This window comes from Anopheles coluzzii, chromosome 2, assembly GCF_943734685.1.
Source record: "Anopheles coluzzii chromosome 2, AcolN3, whole genome shotgun sequence".
Taxonomy (NCBI): Eukaryota; Metazoa; Arthropoda; class Insecta; order Diptera; family Culicidae; genus Anopheles; species Anopheles coluzzii.
Genome location: NC_064670.1, coordinates 120,965,829 through 120,966,882, shown reverse-complemented (window position 1 = coordinate 120,966,882; position 1,054 = coordinate 120,965,829). Strand labels below are relative to the sequence as shown.

At 40.9% G+C, this 1,054-nt stretch overlaps 1 protein-coding gene across 1 annotated transcript; it reads left to right on the top strand.

Annotated features, from left to right (window-relative positions):
- The first annotated feature begins 455 nt into the window (after positions 1 to 455).
- LOC120951733 (uncharacterized) lies at positions 456 to 779 on the top strand. The gene has a single exon (XM_040370609.2). It carries the CDS (start codon positions 511 to 513, stop codon positions 760 to 762), a length of 252 nt encoding a protein of 83 aa, XP_040226543.2. The 5' UTR covers positions 456 to 510; the 3' UTR covers positions 763 to 779.
- The last annotated feature ends 275 nt before the right edge of the window (positions 780 to 1,054 follow it).

Here is a 1,054-nt window from a genome sequence, read left to right as displayed (position 1 = left end):
GAAGCTTCTAAGGAGTATTATTTGAACAACTGTGGGTTTCCTTCCGTGATAATATTTTATGGTAGATTTGCGTCACACGTCCAGGCGAAACAATATTTGTTTTAGTACAGAAACTGCAGTAAAAAAATTATTATTTTATATTATTAAGATGTGTTCCACATCGAAATGAAAATTGCAATTATTTTAATAGGATGTATAAAATTGTCTATAGCTGGTAATTAGATTAAAAACATTTTTAAAATGGCTTGCCATATCGGCGTTAAAAGCATCCAGTGAGTATTATTTGTACAGATGCAGGCAGATGTAAACACATCTTTATTTAGGAGGTAGGTTGCAATTACAACCCTGCCAAGAAAACGGCATATTTCCGCAATGGGAAATTCTGAGAATGCCTTGCAGCTGTACCAATAGCTTACGAACAGTAGTGAGCGGATATAAAAGGCGGAGGTTGCCTCGAATCATTATTAAGTCATATTAAGTCACAGTTCCGAAGCTAACCAAGCAGCCAACATGAAGTTCGCATTCGCGTTTGTTCTGATCGCTCTGTTCGCGGTGATCGCTGTCTCCAATGCTCTGCCCGAGGAGGCCGCCAGCAATGATGGAGCCAGCGCCAACACCAGGATCGTGTTGGAGCTTACCCCGGAGGAGGCCGCCGCAGTTCAGGCAATGGGAGGCCGAGGATTCTGGGGAGACTTGTGGAACGGTATCAAGAAGGCTATCACCATCGGTTGTGATCTCATTGACTGCCAGAAGAAAGAATAAGTAATAATAAATGCTGACATACAATATACAACAAAACACTGGAGTTTATTTCATTGTCTGCAGCTAAGTTACAAGAAATCAAGCAATGAGATTGTTAGATATTAGTAAAACGTCCATCAATCGAATCTTTCCAGTCTTGCAAGAGGAAAACGAGATTCATTAAATTGTTAGTGAATTGTGGGATATCGAATCGACGCCCTGTGGTTGGAGTCTCTGCATCATCTACCCCATATACAAGAAGAGAGACATGTTGGACTGCAACAAATACAGGGGTATTACGGTGTTGAATACC

Bases quoted from the DNA above. Each gene is read 5' to 3' on its own strand.
- LOC120951733 (XM_040370609.2), top strand. From the start codon at position 511: ATGAAGTTCGCATTCGCGTTTGTTCTGATCGCTCTGTTCGCGGTGATC.